This window comes from Nycticebus coucang, chromosome 3, assembly GCF_027406575.1.
Source record: "Nycticebus coucang isolate mNycCou1 chromosome 3, mNycCou1.pri, whole genome shotgun sequence".
Classification (NCBI taxonomy): Eukaryota; Metazoa; Chordata; class Mammalia; order Primates; family Lorisidae; genus Nycticebus; species Nycticebus coucang.
The window spans coordinates 40686114-40705152 of record NC_069782.1 but is presented as its reverse complement, the minus strand read 5'-3'; the positions used below and the strand labels follow the sequence as shown (position 1 = coordinate 40705152).

At 36.8% G+C, this 19039-nt stretch overlaps 1 protein-coding gene across 1 annotated transcript in view; it reads right to left on the bottom strand.

The window, feature by feature from the left end:
• The window catches only part of PPFIA2 (PTPRF interacting protein alpha 2), a 512563-nt gene that overhangs the window by 25655 nt on the left and 467869 nt on the right, over window positions 1-19039 (bottom strand). The window contains exons 21-22 of the mRNA XM_053585751.1: window positions 17624-17705; window positions 13376-13576 (exon numbers count right to left, since the gene is read on the bottom strand). Of these exons, the coding sequence (XP_053441726.1) occupies window positions 13376-13576; window positions 17624-17705 (283 nt within the window). The remainder of the gene's footprint in view (window positions 1-13375; window positions 13577-17623; window positions 17706-19039) is intronic.

Below are 19039 nucleotides of genomic sequence, written 5' to 3'. Positions count from 1 at the left end.
TGATATTTTATTATTACTTAGACCATTAATCATAAAAATTCTCAATATTTGGCTACTTATTCATAAAAGTGCATGCAACATATTCTAAAAAAACTCATAAAATTGGTCTGCATTCTTTACTCATCTACAAGACCACCAGTATTGCCTCCTGTGGGAATAGATACATGCCTAAGACCTTTCCAAGGTTATATTTAAATGCGTTTGCCAGTCTGTTCCCAGGTTTGGGGATGGGGAAGATGCTGGAAGGTACAGTTTTATCTGTATCTTTACCTGCAAAATGAGTATGTATCCAGGCATATTTTCTATACTACGGTTGGCAAACTTTCAGAAGTTGTATGTTGGCTGCTTACCCATGATGTGCTGTATTACCTGTGAGGAGCACTGCCCGCCCTAGAATCTTGTAAAGTAATCTACAAAATAGCTTCCACACAACCCAAATCAAGCAGACATTGGTTGAGGTTTTAACAAGTTTATTTTACAAGTGAGCTCACATGAGGTCAATTATTTAATCAGATTGCTTTCTGGCCACTACCAGTCTAAGGGAACTTTCATCTGGATAAATCTTGAAAGAGGAATTTAAAATATGAGTAGGTCAGAGAAGGGCATCCCTAGGAAAATCACCAGAGTGGAAGGCTTGGACCATCCATTAGCAGACACAAGGACACCAGTGCCTTGGGACCAAAGATAAAGAGGGTGCAAAACGCAGGTTGGATACAAATGAAGGACAAAATCAGATAACCTGGTTGCGACCCTCTGTGAGCTCAGAAAAATCTCCTCACTGTCTTGGCAGTCTGTGTTGCAACCTCCCCAAAATGTCTCACTTGGAAAACGCAAACTGACTTATTCTTTGTGGCTAATATTACCTGACTCTCATAGGTAACTTATAAAATTTCGATTACAAAGAAAAACCTCAATTATAATTACCACATTATAATCAGGAAGCTTGAATACTCTTCAATAACTACCCTAGGACATTCCTCTTCAATTGCACATTCTACACTCCTTAAGGGGAATCAAAACTACATGCTCCATATTAGAAAAAGAATTCCAAAAAGTTTATATATAATGATGTGATGTGTCCTAACACATGGCTGGGACTAGGATGAGGCAAGCCAAATCCCAAATGGCTACAGTTAAGGAAGCACTGGTTTTCAGGGTCCTGCAAGTGCATGGTCAGTACTTGACAATGAGCGCCTCCTTAAATTTTGTGCTTGTGTTTGCCCTAGAGCCTCTTCTTAGTTCAGGTGGAATAAGATGTTTAAAAAGTATGACCAACTGAAAACTGAGGAAAACATGTCTAAAGGATATTAGTAATTAAAGCACTTAACTCATTAAATCATTCTGGAAAGAGTTTTGAAAGAAAAATAAATACTAAAAAGAGCATAATAAATAATGCATGAAAATTAATCAGGGGAAAATAATTAGTTCTCTTGCTGTCAAAGATATAGGACATCTAAATCAGCTAGCTGTCAGAGTAATCTTCATTTTTACCTAGTTAGAAGTAGCTTAAGTTACTATTCTACCCACTTAATTTTGAAGCTTTATTTAAACAATTGAATTAAAAAATAGCAACTTGAAATTTACTTTCACATTCTCTGGTCCAGATCCATATTTCTCCTCTATCTGAATTTTCTGTCTCATTATAAGAGAAATTATTCTCATTATAGTAGGACTGGTATTTTATAAAATTATACCTCACCGTCTTGTTGAGAAGACAACATTATTGGTAATAATGTTGAGGCTTATGAGGTATGTAATAATGAAAAGAGAAACCAGAACATGCTAAAAGAATGCTACATAAAGAAGAAAACCTATAAGTTGCAAGAAGAGAAGAAGGAGAATGTATTAATACTTGTTAGAAGCATAGACTCGGGTCAAAACCACATGGGAGTGTGACCTTAGATGTATCACTTTACTCTGCTACCCTAGTTTTCTCCATCTGTGAAACAGTTATACCAAAAATACCTAATACAGTGATTTTTAAACTGGTGTGCCGTGAGAGGATCTTACATGGGCCGTGAAAATTTTTAAAGATTGTTAGTTAAATTATTTTCCAAAGAAGTTGAAAGCACAGTAAGTATATATATATATATATATATATAATAAACATAATCTAAGTGTGCTGCAGAAGTTTATAGGTTCAAGTGTGCTGTGAGATAAAAAAGGTGGAAAATATTGACTTGATGGTCTGATTGTGAGGCTTCAGTGATTCATTACAGGTAAGGCACTTAGAATGATTCCTGGCAATAAGGACCCTGATGATTTTAGCAACTACTTTTATTTTATTTGACATTCTGTTAAGTCACTTCCACTCAAGAAAATCTTTAATCTAATAAAAATTCTTTATTTCTCCTGTACTCTGTGCTGACTAATGCCTCTCCTGTGTCTCGCACTTCTGCTTAAATTTGTTGAATTACATGGTTATGCAAGATTTTGTTTTTGTAACCCTATTTATTTCCATTGTGTTTTCTTTTTAAAATGTGATTAGGCAATTTAAATAAATAATACATAAAGCAAAAAGGTAAGAAACATGGCTCACATAGGAACACTGAGTTGAATTATCCAGAGAGATCAGATAAAAGCCAAGCATAAAACACACTGTCAATGAAACATAATTTTGACATAGTCTGGAGAAGAAACTGTAAATGTCTAGGATTCTTCACTCAAATGGCATTTGAGTATGGTATCTTTAAGTCACTACTTTAAAAAGAAATCCAAACTAAGAAAATTAAAGATGTTTTATGAGTGATGTACCAAAGAAGGATACTGTGGAACTCTAGATACAGAAAACATCTAAAAAAAAGTGCTTCATCTAAATTTTCAAATGTTTGAATATTTATACATTTTTACCTAAGATAAACTATTTTAAGAATGAACTTAATCTTAATAAAATCCTTCTTTGACCATATTTCAATCAATGGACATCTCCATTTCTGCCCTACTATGTAAGAGGTTTCTATAGTAATAATAACTTGGGAAAAAGAAATAGAAAGCTGGAAGATTAGGGCTGGCCCGAGGAAAAAAATAAATGTGACTTTTAGATTTTTCTTTTCCTGGTACTAGACCAGCAAAATAGAGTACACAGGAAAGGAGTTAGAATCAGATAGTTCTTAGTTAAAAAAAAAAAAAAAGCTAACATAACGTCTTTTTCTCTTGAGTACTTTAATCAATGGAAAAATACACCTGGCTAAGGAACCCAAACGTTAATGTGCAAAAAATTGGTATGATCTGAACAAATTTCAGTGTTCTAGGAGATAAAACATTGCTTTAAAACATTGCATTTGGGCCAGCATGGTGGCTGACACCTATAATCATAGCATTTTGGGAGGCCCAGGATCGCTTGAGGCCAGAAGTTTGAGACTAGACTGAATTAGAGCAAGTCCATGTCTCTACCAAAAATAGAGAAATGAACGGGCATGCTGCCTGTAGTCCCAGCTACTCAGGAGGCTGAGGCAGGAGGATTGTGTGAGTCTCAGGTGTTTGAGGCTGCAGTGAGCTATGATACTACTAGTGCACTCTACCCCCTTATCTTCAAAACCAAAACAAAACAAAAAAAACTTGTATATTAGGTTACAAATTTAAATTTAAGATTAAGAAGATTAAGTGTTAATCTTCACTTTATGTAGTGATTTATTAATATAAATTTTTGTGAAATATTTGTTTTGCAAAGCAAATCATATTACACATATATTAGGAATGAGTAAATGTTTCTATGTTGATGGAATAAAAGGAAGAAACATTTAGTAGATCATGTTTAAAGCAACAGAGATACAACTTAACTTGTCTCTGATTGAACTTGCATTTGACAAAAGGTATGTATCATATGGGAATAAGGAGATTTTATACATTGGCATAAAGATAAATATTTCTATAATCCTATAGAAATATTTTTGAAAGTTATGAAAAGGTAACTAAGTACTAAAGCATAAGAATATATTTTTAACATTACTAGTAATTTTTAAAATATATATTTAAGCAATGAGCATTGTTGACAGAGCAAGGAAACACAAGTTTTTGTGGCAATTAAGGTTCAAAATTATTAAGACTATGAATGCCCAAAGCATCACAAGAATGGAGAAGCAAGAATCCTATGTACTCAATTCTCATTTGAGGACAGTTGATGACCTAGTATAGTCGGGGGTGGGGAAAGGGAAGAGAAGAGAGAGGGAAGGAGGGAGGGGGGTGGAGGAAGGGAAGAGCTGAAAAAGGGAAGGAGGGTGGAGGATGGGGTGATTGTGTGACACACCTTTTGGGGGCAGGACACAATTATAAGAGGGACTTTACCTAATAAACACAATCAATGTCACCTGGTTCTTTGTACCCTCAATGAATCCCCAACAGTAAAAAAAAAAAAATACATTAAAGGATAAATTAAAAAAAAAAGAAGAATATGAATGCCTTATACACAAATATAACAATGGAAATGACCACAGTGTACGCAACAATATAACTATTTTACACTCAATAAAGATTGTTTAAATAAGCAAAGTGTCCATTAATAGAGATTTGGTTAAAAAAATTATGACACTTCCAAAAAGAAGCATGCAGCAATTAAAAGTAGTATTGCAATTGCATATTTACTAAAATGAAAAAATGCTCATGCTGTATTATTAAGTTTCAAAAACATATACAAAATAATATATTTTGTGAATTAATCCATCTTTATTAAAAGATAATAAAAAGACTGGAAAGGTCTCTATCAAAATATTAACAGCAAAAATTAACATTATCTCTGTGAATCATTTTAATTTTTTATTGTTGTTTTTGTATTCTCATATATTTAGCAAATGTTATGTAGAATCATGTATAAACTTAGTGAACAAATAAAAAACTTGAAACACTACAACCAATATGTTTTCTGACCTTCAAATGTTAATTCTTTTTGAAGCCTTATTCAACCATAATGTTAGTCATAACTCAACATTATATATTAGGATTAATACTTAGAAAATACAGAGATAAATTGTGCAACCCCCTCCCTCTTTTAAAGAAATGCTGCGTGTCCTTGAACACTGCAGTTTGTTCAAATCATACAAATTTTTTTTGTGCATTACTGGTTGGGGTTGTGTTCCTCACCTGGTGTATCTAGGTCAATGACTCACATCTTTAGTAGAAAAAAGCAGGGTTTATGGGCTTTTTAATTAACCTAGATAGAGCTGGGACACATTCTTATTAGTGAAGAATCATAAGAATGGAGAAGCAGGAATCCACTGCACTCAGTACTAGTATGAAGCCAATAGACAATGTGATACACACCCACATAAGAGAAAAACTCCAATCAGTTCAAGACAGAGGAACCAGGGAGAGGGGGAGGAGAAGCGGGAGAGAGATGGGGGTTATGGTGCATGGCATGCCCCTTGGGGGTGGGACACAGAGGAACTTTACCTAACAAATGTAATCAGTGTAACCTAATTCTTTGAATGTTCAATGAACCTGAAACAACAACAACAACAACAATAATAATAATGTAGCTAGTTTCTTTCTTAAAAACTCCATAGTTGGCCGAGTGCCATGACTCACGCCTGTAACCCTAGCACTCTGGGAGGCTGAGGCGGGTGGATTGTTTAGTCAAACTGAAGGAATTTATATTTCAGAATACTAAGAGCTGAGCTCACAGGTTCCAAACCAGCCTGAGCAAAAGCAAGACCCCATCTCTAAAAAAAAATTGTATCGGACGCCTGTAGTCCCAGCTACTTGGGAGGCTGAGGCAAGAGTATTACTTGAGCCCAAGAATTTGAGGATGATGTGAGCTGTGATGCCATGACACTCTGCCAAGGGCCACAAAATGAGACTCTGTCTAAAAAATAAAAATAAAAACTCCATAGCACTTTGATTCCATTTCACATTTAGGAGTTAAATTATATCATCTGATACTAACCCTACTAGTCACCAGGCCTTACTTTGCTTACTATAATTTCCCTCTCTGAACTCTGGACCATACGCATTTCATATTCTATGTAATGGTGGGTAGAGTGACTTATGTACCTACTAGAAATCATCAGGCACTGAGTTAAGGCCTGGGGCCTTTGGAAACCTGCCACTATCCTTGGCTGCTGTAGTATGAGGCAGATCAAGAAAAGAGAGAATTACGAAATTCTTTTTGCAAGTACATGGAGTGGCAACTCAGAAAAGGAAACAAACTCAGACTTTAGGGTTTAGCAAAAGCTTTTCAGAGGCAAGATATGAAGGAATCAATAAATGAAGGATGAATTGGAGAAATACGGTAATCCTAGAGTGGGAAGAATACTCCAGGCAAGAGGAAGGGCAATTGCAAAAGCTCATAAACATCCAAAGACAAAGAAGTTTAGAAAAGTAAAAATAATTCTTTATTGCTGGGATTGTAACCTGGGAAAATAAAGCCTCTGAGGTGAACTGAGGCTATTACTGTGAAGTGTCTCATAAGCTCTGTTTTCACTTCTGCCTGTTTTTTTTTTTTTTTTTGGCCGGGGCTGGGTTTGAACCCACCACCTCTGGCATATGGGGCTGGCACCCTACCCCTTTGAGCCACAGGAGCCGCCCACTTCTGCCTGTTCTTTAAACAACTGAGTGCACTCCTATCCTTAGTATTCTAAAATTTAAATTCCTTCAGTTTGGCTAAACATTTTTATAAAACTGTTACACAATTTTTTCATTAAGAAATGGACACTGCTGCCAAACAAAAATTAAAGTATAAGGTATTTTAATGGGAAAGTGGGGATGTCAAGTGCTCTTATTTTTCAAGATTCATAATTTTTTATTTTTTAACTATTTATTTATTCATTTATTTTGGAGACAGAGTCTTACTCTGTTTCCCTGGGTAGGGTGCCATGGCATCATAGCTCACAGCAACCTCAAAACCTTGGGCTCAAGTGATCTTCATGCCTCATCCTCCCAAGTACAGAGCCCACCACCGTGCCGGGCTAGTTTTTCTATTTTTAGTAGAGATGGGTCTTGCATTTGCTCTGGAGGGTCTTGCACTCCTGAGCTCAAAAATCCACCCATATTGACCCCCCCACCCCTAAGAGTGCTAGGCGTGAGCCACCACTCCTGGCCTGAGATTCAGAATTTTTAATATTTTTGTTTGCATTTGCTCTTGGGAGGTAAGTGTTAATATAAACCAGTTGTGATGCTCATCTACTTGCCAGCAATTACTTAGAAATACTTCATCATATCTGAATTTGATGTGCAGCAACTATTTTAGTAAGCTGCTCGGTTTTTATTTTAAAGCTATAGGTGACCCTTTGAGAACACAGGTTTGAATTTCGTGGGTCCACTTGTACACAGAATTTCTTTTGGTGTGTGCCCCCCTCCCCAAGACAGAAACACCAATCCCTCCTCTTCTTTTTTGTTAGCCTACTTAGCATGAAGATCCTGAGATGTCAGAAATAGAATTCAGAATCTGGGTAGCAAATAAGATCAAATTAGAATTCCAAGCAGTAATCCAAAAGATATCTCAAGGATTCAAAGAATTCAAAGATAAAATGACCAAAGATTTTGACACATTAAGACAAGAAGTTGCAGCCCTCAAAGATCTGAGAAATACAATAGAATCTCTCAGTAACAGAATGGAACAAGCAGAAGAAATGCTTTCTGACATCAAAGACAAAGCTTTTGAACACTCTCAAACTTTCAAAGAGGAAGAGAAATAGAGAATAAAAACTGATCACTCTCAGAGAGCTCAGAGAGCTCTGGGATAATTCGAAGAAAACCAATATTCGCCTTATAGGGATCCCTGAAAGCAACAAAGTGGCTTCACAAGGCACAGAGTCTCTTCTTCATGAGATTATGAAAGAGAACTTTTTAGATATGCCAAGAGATTCTAAAATTCAGACAGCAGACAATTTCAGAACTCCATCACGACTCAACCTGAATAAGACATCCCCCAGACAGATCATAATCAATTTCACAAAAGTTAATATGAAGGAGAAAATTCTGAAAGCAGCCAGACATAAGAAAACCATAACCTACAAGGGGAAGAATATTAGAATAACGGCAGATCTCTCTGCTGAAACCTTTCAAGCTAGAAGAGGATGGTCATTGACTTCCTAAAACAAAATAACTTTCAACCCGAGATCCTGTACCCAGTTAAACTGAGTTTCATTTATGGTGGAGAAATTAAATACTTTAATGACATTCACATGTTGAAGAAATTTGCCATCACTAAACCAGCGCTCCAGGATATTCTCAAACCTATCCTCCATAATGACCAGCGTAATCCTCCAGCACAAAAGTAAACTCACCCAGAAACTCTTGATCAAATTCCAACTTCCACAGTCGCAAAAGGATTAAAATTGTCCATCAGACTTTTGAAAGGCTTATCAATATTCTCAATTAATGTGAATGGTTTAAACTGACCTCTAAAGAGGCACAGGTTGGCTCAGTGGATACAAAAACTCAGGCCAGATATTTGCTGCATGCAAGAATCTCATCTTATCTTAAAAGATAAATATAGACTCAAGGTGAAGGGATGGTCATCTATACTCCAGGCAAATGGAAAGCAGAAAAAAGCAGGTGTTGCAGTCCTATTCGCAGATACAATAGGCTTTAAACCAACCAAAATAACGAAGGATAAGGATGGACACTTCATATTTATTAAATGTAATACTCAATATGATGAGATTTCAATTATTAATATTTATGCACCCAACCAGAATGTGCCTCAATTTATAACAGAAACTCTAACAGACATGAGCAACTCGATTTCCTCCAGTTCCATAGTAGTCGGAGATTTTAACACCCCTTTAGTAGTGTTGGATAGATCCTCCAAATAGAAGCTAAGCTAAGAAATTTTAGATTTAAACTTAACCATTCAACATCTGGATTTAACAGACATCTACAGAACATTTCATCCCAACAAAACTGAATACACATTCTTCTGATCAGCCCATGGAACATACTACAAAATCGATCACATCCAAGGTCACAAGTCTAACCTCAGCAAATTTAGAAAAATAGAAATTATTCCTTGCATCTTCTCAGACCATCATGGAATAAAAGTGAACTCAATAACAACAGGAATTTGCATATGCATATAAAAACATGGAAAACATAAGCTAAATAACCTTATGCTGAAGGATAGATGGCTCATAGACGAGATTAAGAAGGAAATTACTAAATTTTTGAAACAAAACAAAATGAAGACACAAATTATCAGAACTTCTTGGATACCGCAAAGGCAGTCCTAAGAGGGAAATTTATAGCACTGCAAGCCTTCCTCAAGAAAACGGAAAGAGAGGAAGTTGACAATTTAATGGGACATCTCAAGCAACTGGAGAAGGAAGAACATTCCAACCCCAAACCCTTCAGAAGAAAAGAATAACCAAAATTAGAGCTGAATTAAATGAAATTGAAAACAAAAGAATTATACAACAGATCAATAAATCAAAAAGTTGGTTTTTGAAAAGGTCAATAAAATAGATAAACCTTTGGCTAACCTAACTAGGAAAAAAGGAGTAAAATCTCTAATTTCATCAATCAGAAATGGTAAAGATGAAATAACAATAGACACCTCAGAAATTCAAAAAATCCTTAATGAATATTATAAGAAACTTTACTTTGAGAAATACGAAAATCTGAAAGAAACTGATCAATACTTGGAAGCCCGCCACCTACCAAGACTTAGCCAGGATGAAGTGGAAATGTTGAACAGGCCTATATCAAGTTCTGAAATAGCATCAATCATACAAAATCTCCCTAAAAAGAAAAGCCCAGGACCAGATGGCTTCCCATCAGAATTCCACCAAACCGTTAAAGAAGAACTAGTACCTATATTACTAAACCTCTTCCAAAATATAAAAAAAGAAGGAATACTACCCAACACATTCTACGAAGCAAACATCACCCTGATCCCTAAACCAGGGAAAGACCCAACAAGGAAAGAAAATTATAGACCAAAATCACTAATGACTATTGATGCAAAAATATTCAATAAGATCCTAACAAACATAATCCAACAACAAATCAAAAAAATTATACACCATGACCAAGTAGGATTTATCCCAGGGTGTCAAGGCTGGTTCAAATCTATGAATGTAATTCAGCACATAAACAAACAAACAAACAAAAAAAAAACATATGATTCTCTCAATTGATCCAGAATAAGCTTTTGACAATACCCAGTGTCCCTTCATGATCAGAACACTTAAGAAAATTGGTATAGAAGGGGACATTTCTTAAACTCATAGAGGCCTTCTACAGCAAACCCACAGCCAATATCATATTGAATGGAGTTAAATTGAAATCATTTCCACTTAGATCAGGAACCAGGCAAGGTTACCCATTGTCTCCATTGCTCTTTAACATTGTAATGGAAGTTTTAGTCATTGCAATTAGGGAACAAAAGGCAATCAAGGGTATTCCTATAGGGTCAGAAGAGATCAAACTTTCACTCTTTGCAGATGATATGATTGTATATCTGGAAAACACCAGGGATTCTACTACAAAACTTTTAGAGGTGGTTAAGGAATACAGCAATGTCTCAGGCTACAAAATCAACACCCATAAATCTGTAGCTTTATATATACCAACAATAGCCAAATCAAAAAAACAGTCAAGGACTCCATTCCTTTCACAGTACTGCCAAAGTAGATGAAATATTTGGGAGTTTACCTAACAAAGGAAGTGAAAGATCTCTATAAGGAGAACTATGAAACTTTAAGAAAAGAAATAGTTCAAGATGTTAACAAATGGAAAAACATACCATGTTCATGGCTGGGAAGAATCAACATTGTTGAAATGTCTATACTACCCAAAGAAATATGTAATTTTAGTGTAATTCCTTTTAAAGCTCCATTGTCATATTTTAAAGATCTCAAAAAAATAATACTTCATTTCATATGGAATCAGAAAAAACCTTGAATAGCCAAGACATTACTCAGAAATAAAAACGAAGCAGGAGGAATCACACTACCAGACCTGAGACTGTACTATAAATCGATAGTGATCAAAACAGCATGGTACTGGCACAAAACCAGAGAGGTAGATGTCTGGAACAGAATAGAGAACCAAGAGATAAATCCAGCTACTTACCGTTTATTTGATCTTTGACAAGCCAATTAAAAACATTCAGTGGGGAAAAGATTCCCTATTTAACAAATGGTGCTGGGTGAACTGGCTGGCAACCTGTAAAAGACTGAAAGTGGACCCACACCTTTCACCATTAACTAAGATAGACTCTCACCATATAAAAGATTTAAACTTAAGACATGAAACTATAAAAATACTAGAATAAAGTGCAGGGAAAACTCTTGAAGGAATTGGCCTGGGTGAATATTTTATGAGGAGGACTCCCCAGGCAATTGAAGCAGCTTCAAAAATACACTACTGGGACCTGATCAAACCAAAAAGCTTCTGCACAGCCAAGAACATAATAAGTATAGCAAGCAGACAGTCCTCAGAATGGGAGAAAATATTTGCAGGCTATACCTCGGGCAAAGGTTTAATAACCAGAATCCACAGAGAACTCAAATGTAATGGCAAGAAAAGAACAAGTGATCCCATCTCAGGCTGGGCAAGGGACTTGAAGAGAAACTTCTCTAAAGAAGACAGATGCACGATCTACAGACATATGAAAAAAAGCTCATCATCCTTAATCATCAGAGAAATGCAAATCAAAACTACTTTGAGGTATCACCTAACTCCAGTAAGATTAGCCCACATAACAAAATCCCAAAACCAGAGATGTTGGCGTGGATGTGGAGAAAAGGGAACACTCTACATTGCTGGTGGGAATGCACACTAATGCGTTCCTTTTGGAAGGATGTTTGGAGAATATTCAGAGATCTGAAAATAGCCCTGCCATTCGATCCTATAATTCCTTTACTAGGTATATACCCAGAAGACCAAAAATCACAATATAACAAAGACATCTGTACCAGAATGTTTGTTGCAGCCCAATTCATGATTGCTAAGTCATGGAAAAAGCCCAAGTGCCCATCGACCCATGAATGGATTAATAAATTGTGGTACATGTATACCATGGAATATTATGCAGCCTTAAAGAAAGATGGAGACTTTACCTCTTTCATGTTTACATGGATGGAGCTGGAACATATTCTTCTTAGCAAAGTATCTCAAGAATGGAAGAAAAAGAATCCAATGTATTCAGCCCTACTATGAAGCTAATTTATAGCTTTCGTATGAAGGCTATAACCCAACTATAGCACAGAAATATGGGGAAAGGGCCAAGGGAGGGGAGGTGATGGGGGAGGTTGGGGTGGAGGGAGGGTAATTGGTGGGGCCACACCTATGGTGCATCTTAGAATGGGTACAGGCGAAAGTTACTAAATGTAGAATTCAAATGTCTTCATACAACAACTAAGAAAATTCCATGAAGGCTATGTTAAACAGTTTGATGAAAATATTTCAGATTGTATATGAAACCAGCACATTGTACCCCTTGACTGCACTAATGTACACAGCTATGATTTAATAATAAAAAATATTTTAAATTTTATTTATATATGGAATATATATATTGGTTTCAGCCATCCTTGTTGTTTTTGGTGGGCCCAGGTTTGTAATTTTATATATATATATATATATGATCTTAATGTTTAAGGTAATGTAAAGTTATGCTCAAGTTAGTTTGGTGCCTGAAAAACTGCAATGAGTAAATACCATTTTTAATCTAATACCTGTTGCTCAAATATATCTCCTCCTCCCAAATCTGATTATACCCTGTAAAATAGGTGATCAGGAAAATCCAGTTAACATGAAAAGTCATGTTCTTTATCAGCAAAATACATACATAACTCACAAATGAAATAAAGAATGAAATATTATTTGAGAGGCATTTTTGGGTTTGAATTTGTCATTATTAATGCCTTTTTCTCCCATGTTTTTCTTTCCTAAAATAGAATAGGATTAAAATTATGAGAAGATTAGGGCTTTGTAAATGAAAAGCAAGCAGATTTTGAAGAAAGGGTGTTCCAGATATTCCATTTGGTTATTTATAAGCATCAAACTTCATGTAATTTCATAATTATGAAGACTTTTTAAAGTAATGAATTATGCCCTCCTTCACTAGAATGTACAAATGCTTATAGCTCATCTCCTAAGAAATTACTGTACTACATTTACAAAAGAAAGAAAGCAAAGAACATTCTGGAAAAGAGTGAACTTGTGGTCTTGCTGCTTGGGAAAAAAATCTAAGCTCTAGTCTAGATGCTAGCTTTAAAGTCTTCTGTGCTGGCCTTTAAGTCTTTAAGTGAATCACAATCACATCTCCTCAACTGAAACCTACTAAAAGTAGCAGGGAGGTTAATGAAGAGCCATTGAGTCCCTTCAGAATGATTTGTGCTGACCCTGGAATGTGTCAGTGCCACAGTGCAGCTCTGGGACTTGGCCATGCTACTTGCTCAGCTCTGAGGAAGGGGACCAGCACAAATTGACTCACAGTTCTGGATGTCGGAGGAGCTGAAGGACTTGTCAGGGAAACCATCTCTTGGATTGCTAATCGGAGTTTTAAGCGATGCAGTGGATTGCTGATTCCAATTTCTCTCTGGATCTCCGTGTCGGACAAAGCAGACATGATGGCACCACTCTTCACGTTGGCTCTGCAGGCGGCCACGTACCAAGCTGGCATTCCTAGCCAGAGCTGTCAGGGTAGGAAGACAGATACGTTCCTGGGTTATAACACTTTCCTAGTCTCACGTGCCAGGGAATATTATAAGTGCTTTCCATACATGAACTAACTTGTTTATTGCTCTAATTCCTGTGAGATAAATACTATCATTTAACTTAATCACAAAGGCATGAAGTCATATATTTAAAAACATCAGCTAGGCAGTGATACAAGATTTGAAATTGAAACCTTATGGCTCCAGAGACTGATTTATATCAATCTTATTTTAGTACTGATTTATATCAATCAGGGATAAAAGTAATGGTGGCACAGCATTAAATTCCCTCTTGTACTCAAGAATAAGAACAGCTATAAGCCATGTTTGGCAAGGGAATCAATCAATATTTGTTTGATGATTGAATGACTTTGAATCATAATTCTCATAATGACTCTTGAATCATTGAATGACTTCAATTCATAATTCTCCTTTGGAATTTTGAATGCAGAGAAATTCTTTCACAGAAAGAGATGGATATATCATCTCCGATTCTGTGATTTGGATCAGAGCCACACGTTCTACTTTCCTACACTGTGTGTGCAAGTTGTATGAACTTAACTAGATGCTACATATGAAAATGCTTTTGGGGGAATGAATGATAAAATAACAAAAGAGACTCAAGTTAGAATCTTCTGTAGCTAAAGAGAAATCACTATCGCATGATAGTTTGGAGATTCTGGTATTTCAACTTTGCTGTTAGTCTCTTGAAAGACAATTAAATCAGGAGTGCGAGACATGCAGAATGGTGTCCACTTCCCGAGCACTGAGTAAATGCCAACTCACGTGTCTTGCATTGTGGCATCTGAGTTACACACAGTGTTTTTGTTGTTTGTTTTGTTAATGTTTAAGACATGGTCTTGGTCTGTCACTACAGGTAGAGTGCAGTGGTATCCTCATAGCTCACTGCAATCTCGAACTCCTAGGCTCAAGCAATCACCCTTCCTCAACCTCCCAAGTAGCTGTGACTACTGGCACTGCTCACAATGCCTAGTTAATAGTTTTATATTTTTGGTAGAGATGGGGGTGTTGCTTTTGCTCAGGCTGGTGTCCAACTGCTGAGCTCAAGCAATCCTCATGGCTCAGCCTCCCAGAGTGCTAAGGTTAAAGGTATGAGCCTCTGTGCCTGGACTGAATTGCATACATTTAAAAAAAGAATATTCTCCCTATGTCTCCCCACCCCCCCATCATTAGCCATGAATGAGAAGCAGAAAACATAAAAATTATCACTTTAAACCTTTGTTGTTAAATGTCAAAAGTATTGATTGTTTGTGTGCTATTTTATTTGTTAAAATAAACCGATTGAACAAAGGAGTGAATGTGAGTATGAGAAAAAGTAAGTGAGATAAGGATGAAAAACTATACATCAGCAAAATACAATGGCACTAGCTTTGAACCATGAATTTGAAGGCTAGGGCTCTAATTTCTTCCCTGTCATCGGTGAGTCATGTCAGCCATCGAAACCTCAGCCTTATTTTCCTCATTTATAAAATAGAATGATCAAGTTCTCTTATTTCTAAGGCATCAGGTGAAACACCTGCAGAGATGGCTCCCATGGACCCTCACCTTCTGACATCCATGCCTTTGCATAACCTCCTTTCTATGAGGGTAGGCTGGACCCTGTGACTTGTTTCGAAGCAACAGCTGATGTTAAAAGCGAGGGGTGTCAGTTTCCAGAGAGGAAAGACCATGGCTTCATCCTCACTGCTCCTTCCCCTCTCTCTCCTTCTCTCTGAGCTCCTCTTCTGAGGGAAGCCAGCTACCATGTTGTAAGTAACTCTATGGAGAGTCCCATATGACAAGGAGTTCATGTTTCTGGTCAACACTAACTAAAAAAGGGACTCATGACTGTGACCACAAAAGTGAGTGTAGTGGAGTGTATTCTGCCCAAGTCAAGCCTTGAGATTACTGGGTCCCTAACTGATGCCTTGATTGTAGCCCTGGGAAAAAGTCTGAGCAGGAGCCATTGTTCACACGTGCCCAAATTTCTGACCCATAGAAACTGTGGAATAATAAACGCCAAATTTGGGGGTATTTTGTTGCACAACAAGAGATAACTGATACAGACATCCATTTAGTTTAAAAATTCTTCAATACTGAAGACTGCTTGTCTTTATAGAAAAAAACTGCAAACAAACAAAGCACTAAATCTCTGAGTCCAAGTTCTGGGCCTGAGCTAGGACTTTGCATAATTTACGCTTTTTTTCCAGGTTAGACACAAAGAATTGACCTTACCTTGACAGGTACATCAGATATGACAGAAGATGGGACACGACTTTGTATTTCATAAGTTCACAACTGCTCAAAATAACTAAACATGTAAACATATCCTCGCTGGACCCTAATGATTTCCTACCTGTCTTCTAAAGTGTTTCCCCCCGGGTTAACATCACTCACGTGCCTGCCAGCACGTTGTTACCAATGTCATCCCGGATTAGACTTCAAAGAGTTTTTGATGTGGGTAAATGGTATATGAAGCATCCGACTCCCTCCTACACAACCTTCTTAGGAGGCTGCACATTCAGGGAGGTGCCGAAAGGGTGAAGTGAAAGCTTTTGCTTATTGGATCACCAGTCTCATTCATCGTGTTTATTCCATTTTATAATTTGAGTCACATTGGAATACATGATGAGCAATTTCTGTGTGCTCAGGATAGGTCTAATTAGCACAGACTTCACTGCCTGTCATTTCCTAGCACCTTAATGTCAGTAAATCTGTATTTTTATCTGGAGACTGTGTTCATCATTTGCCAAAATAGCAGCTAACTCTCTGTCAAGCTGTAGCTCATTTTACTGGAGTGAACACTGAACAGAGAACCACTACAATTTCTGAGGTGTAATTTTTTAAGCATTTCATCTTGTGATTGATTTTTAAAATATAGTGATTTTAAAGACACGGTTGGAAGAAGCAGCTTCGATTGCTAACATGCTTAAATTTTCCTGATTGATATGTAAGAATGAAATGAAAAGCAAGACACAGGTTTTCCGAGAAAAATGCAAAGCATGTTTTTACATCTACTTATGTAAGTCTACTTTTTTAAAAACTAAAATGGGCTTTAATTTTTCTGTATTGATTCTTCAGTTCTGGATATGACAAGATAATGAAGGTCAGTGATTTTATAACCCCAGGCAATTGAAAACAATGTGTGTAATTGCCTCTCTGGGCCAAGAAGAGCCTAAATTCTTCTTCGCCCTGACATGGGCACATCCAAGCAGCTACCAGCAGCCCACATAGGCAAACAGAAGCTGTATTGAGTATTACTGAGAAGTAGCACAGAGCCCCTTGTGGACAAATATTTATTTTTCTCACTGTCAAAGTCTGTGTTGGCCTCCACCCTGTTCGGATATTGTCTTAGTTTTTCAGAACATTATGTAGTGTAGGAAATAATAAATACAGTACTTATTTCATTATAATATTCAGTCTAGGTAGAGAAGTGGATGGAGGGATAAGTCATCCCAAGAGTCTAAACCCGACTGGTCCCTAGGCTCTTCAGTGGTTCTCAACCTTCCTAATGCCACAACCGTTTAATACAGTTCCTGTGGGTCGCGACCCACAACTGAGAACTGCTACTCTAGAGAATTCAGTTAGGGAATCAAATTACAAGCAAAAGAATTGATATCCATACAATTAAGAGGCCTTGATGTATTGAATAACAGAAGTGTTGAATATGGAGATGGCTTTTCTCTGTAACCTGTTGATGAGGAAGGAACCTGGGCAGATAGGAACAGATGTTTTCTTGCAACAACAAAAAGGTGGCTCAATAATTGTTTCTTCTCCTGCTCTAGCCGTGGAGAGGGTGGGATTTAGATATATTCCCTTTATACCACTGCATACATTCTTCTGACAATGGCAAAAATTGTCAGGGTAGAATAATGCTCTTGGAACTCTAGTCAAAGCAAGGATTTCTTTTGCAAGCAGTCCCGGCTACTGCGAAGCTATAATGTAGAAACCTGTTTTTACCCGTCTCTGGCAACTATCAGATTAGTAGTGATTGACTTATGTGCCCTCTGGTTTAATTCTCTTACCTCTAGCCATGCGACCACAGTGGGCCCATCCCACTGGGCAAAAGGCAGTCCCTTTCTCCGAGCTTCTTCAAGAAGTTCATGCCTGAGATACATTGCAAAGATTATTAGTTAGGTGCTATGAAATAAGATGGCCTTGATTATTTTTAATGACAACATTTTAAAAATAAACAATTATTCCTTACACAGTTTTTATAAGAAAGTACAGAATAACAGAATTTCTTCTTCCTTTAAGTAACATACAGAAACCACCCATTGATTTTATAAAGAGTAAAACATTAACATCTAAAAACAATTTCCCCCAACATTTACTCAGTGAAATTAGAACATTAAGTGCTAATGGACTGAGAAACCTGAATTGTATTATCAGCAAATATTTTATCCCTTTAGCACAAGAATGGCCCACGTTTTCATATCCAAGCACACACAATGGAATATAAAAGGGCAGCTTCTCTCGGCACTACTCTTCCCCCTCACTATCAATGGTGAGGAAAGTGCTTATAGAGAGAGGCAGAAGGTAAGCTTGATCATTTTAGTCTCAATATAGTGATTGATTGATTTTTAGTATGTCCTATACACCCTAGAGTCTAACTTAGGAGGTATTTCTTTGTTTGGACTATAACAGCACTTCTCATTTGAAAAATAACTCCAAGATAAAATGATTTCCCAATGCTAGAAAGCCATGTACTGTGTGAAATTCAACAATACACTTATTTTCACTTATAATCACTACTGTTTTAATGAAAGCAGAATGAGTAACAGAAGATATAAAGAGCCCAGACAAATGTAACTATAATTTTATTGTCCCTTATGCTGAGTCTTTAGAACTGATATCCACTTACAAAGCCATTTGGGCTCATTCCTTATTGGGATAGCAGACGGGTGTTTCATTGAAACTCAAATTGCTTTATACTCGTCCAGAATGGTGTTGGAAAACATGCTTTCTGGACCTTAGCATGCCTTGGTCTTACAAGCAAAGGATAAGAAAGGTATAATAATAGTTTTATTTTGAATGTGTGTTTTTTATGCTTAGGAATGTATATTGAATATCATCTATGTGTAATAATAAAATACCTCCTTTTGGTCTTTCAAAAACATATGAACTCCGAATGAGGCATGTGATTATTTCCTACCATTAATTACTTATTTATGGTGGTGGACTGAGTTAATACATTAAAATATATAATCAAAAATGCCTTTCCACCCAGAATTTTCTGTGTTTGCAAGATACTACGCCCAAGTGCATCATGAATAGGAAGAAAGGGCACAAAATAAAAACTGAAGTTATAGTGGCTGAAAAAACACATCAATCAACTGCTGTTTTCATTTGAGGAGCAGCATCAGTGAGTTCTGCTGGGAGGCCAGTCAGCACCTGGAAAGGGGACAGCGCCACGGGTTCCTTGGATCCCAAGTGAGATA